Raw genomic sequence first — 1,939 nt, 5'->3', positions numbered from 1 at the left:
ATTTCATATCCAGTATCACATATTCACTGAAAATAGAAAGCATTCTTACTCAGTCTTGCATGAAGCTCTGTACACATCAAAGTAGCAAAACAAATGTGTAAAACTTCTAATCGATGTATAGTCCTGTAATTTCTTTCTTTAGTTTCTTTATCTGAAACCAAATATTTCTTGGAAGTTCAGAAAGGCTTTAATTTTGGGGACACCTGGGTGGCTCAATTGGTTAAGCACCCAACTACGACTCAGGTCATGATCTCACAGTTTGTGAGTTTGAGCTCCACATTGGGCTCTGTGCTGACAGCTCAGAGCCTGGAGCCTGCTTCTGATTCTGTGTCTCCATCTCTCTCTGCCCCTCCCCACCTCGCCCTCTGTCTCTGTGTCTCTCAAAAATAAATATACATTTAAAAATGATTATAATTTTACATTGTTAATGTCAGAAGTCCAATTTAACTCTTTCACAATGTGTCTGTGTGTGTATGTGTGTGTGTGTGTGTGTGTGTGTGTGTGTGTAGAGAGAGAGAGAGACAGAAATGTGAATTGTGTTTTTGAAAGCATGTTTATAGTAGAAAAGTAACTTAATTACTCATTATATTAGTCCCTTCGGACTGCTTTAACATATAATGACCAACGTCATCACATAAAACAATAGAAATGTGTCCTCTTATATTTCTGGAAGCCAGAAGTCTGATTCAAGGTGTCAGCAGAGCTGTGTTCCTTCCAACAGTTCTAGGGAAGATTCCTTTCTTGCTTCTCCCAGCTTTTGGTGGCTGCTAGCAATCCTTGGTGTTCCTTGGCTTGTAGATGTATCATTTCAATCTCCACCTCCATCTCACACTGCCTTCTCCCTGTGTCTTTTCTCTTCCCTTCTTGGGACTCCTGTCATGGCTTTAGGGCCCAACTCTCGTCCAGGATGAGCTCATGTCAAGGGCTTTAACTTAATAACCTATTTGGAGACCCATTTTCCAAATACAGCCACACTCACAGGTGCCAACTGGATATTTCTTTGGGGGGAGAGGGATGCCATTCAACCTACCTTTCTTAGGAAGCGAGCATCATCTATGCATTGTCCTCAACCCTTAGATTTATAGTTTATGTGATTATTTTACTTATTTTATTCTGTAGTTGACTTGAAACTGAATTGTTCTAGAAAGTGAATAATTGAATGAAATTAGAAAGTATATGTATAAGTCCAAGAATGCATTTTGGAATGACTGGAATTATTTTTCAATGAAGTAAGATATGTAACAAAAATAAAATGTTAAAGCATTAACGAAAAGCTAACTGTGATGGCAACTTTGGGAGACAGTCGGTCTGGGTGAGGAACACATTAAATAAATAATATCGCCAAGACCTAATTAATAACTTATGTTTTAAAAGTTAAATTAAAAATTTTTTGATATGCGGTTGGTATGCCAAATGGTCACATACTTGACTAATAAAGCATATTCTATACTAAATAAGCACAGAAATAATTTTAGAGTGAAAAGTTTATGCGTACTCTTAAATAATTAAATAAATATTTTATTTAGACATTTAGACAATATGGTCTATAAATACATATAAGACTATTCAAGATCCTAAAACATAAAACCTATGCCAGCATCAAGGTCATTTCTAGTAGAATTGTCATGAAAAGATGACCATTACCTGCACTGTAATTGTCCTTGCTCATCTGCTGCCTTAATCCATTGCTTAGTGTAACCACACTACTTATTTCTGCATTTACGCATTCTGAAAAGACAGATGGGGTGATCAGAGGAATATGCATTACTATTTCTGACTCCTACTTAAAATCACACTTTTTTCACATTCTTCAGGCCATTTCTGGATTGCATAAATTCGACCAGCAAGCAAGTCTCAGAAGAATTTGCCCCAAGATGAACTTTTGACCTGAAGTTCCTACCTGTTTGGCACAGCGCTACATTAGATCCAGAGTGTCTGT

At 37.1% G+C, this 1,939-nt stretch overlaps 1 protein-coding gene across 1 annotated transcript in view; it reads left to right on the top strand.

Moving 5' to 3' along the window:
• The window catches only part of CD200R1 (CD200 receptor 1), an 11,375-nt gene that overhangs the window by 6,828 nt on the left and 2,608 nt on the right, over positions 1 to 1,939 (top strand). The window contains exon 3 of the mRNA XM_029938712.1: positions 1,120 to 1,147. Within this exon, the coding sequence (XP_029794572.1) occupies positions 1,120 to 1,147 (28 nt within the window). The remainder of the gene's footprint in view (positions 1 to 1,119; positions 1,148 to 1,939) is intronic.

This window comes from Suricata suricatta, chromosome 5, assembly GCF_006229205.1.
Source record: "Suricata suricatta isolate VVHF042 chromosome 5, meerkat_22Aug2017_6uvM2_HiC, whole genome shotgun sequence".
NCBI classification, from domain to species: Eukaryota; Metazoa; Chordata; class Mammalia; order Carnivora; family Herpestidae; genus Suricata; species Suricata suricatta.
The sequence above is the reverse complement of the archived record's forward strand: the minus strand, read 5'-3'. Positions and strand labels throughout refer to the sequence as shown.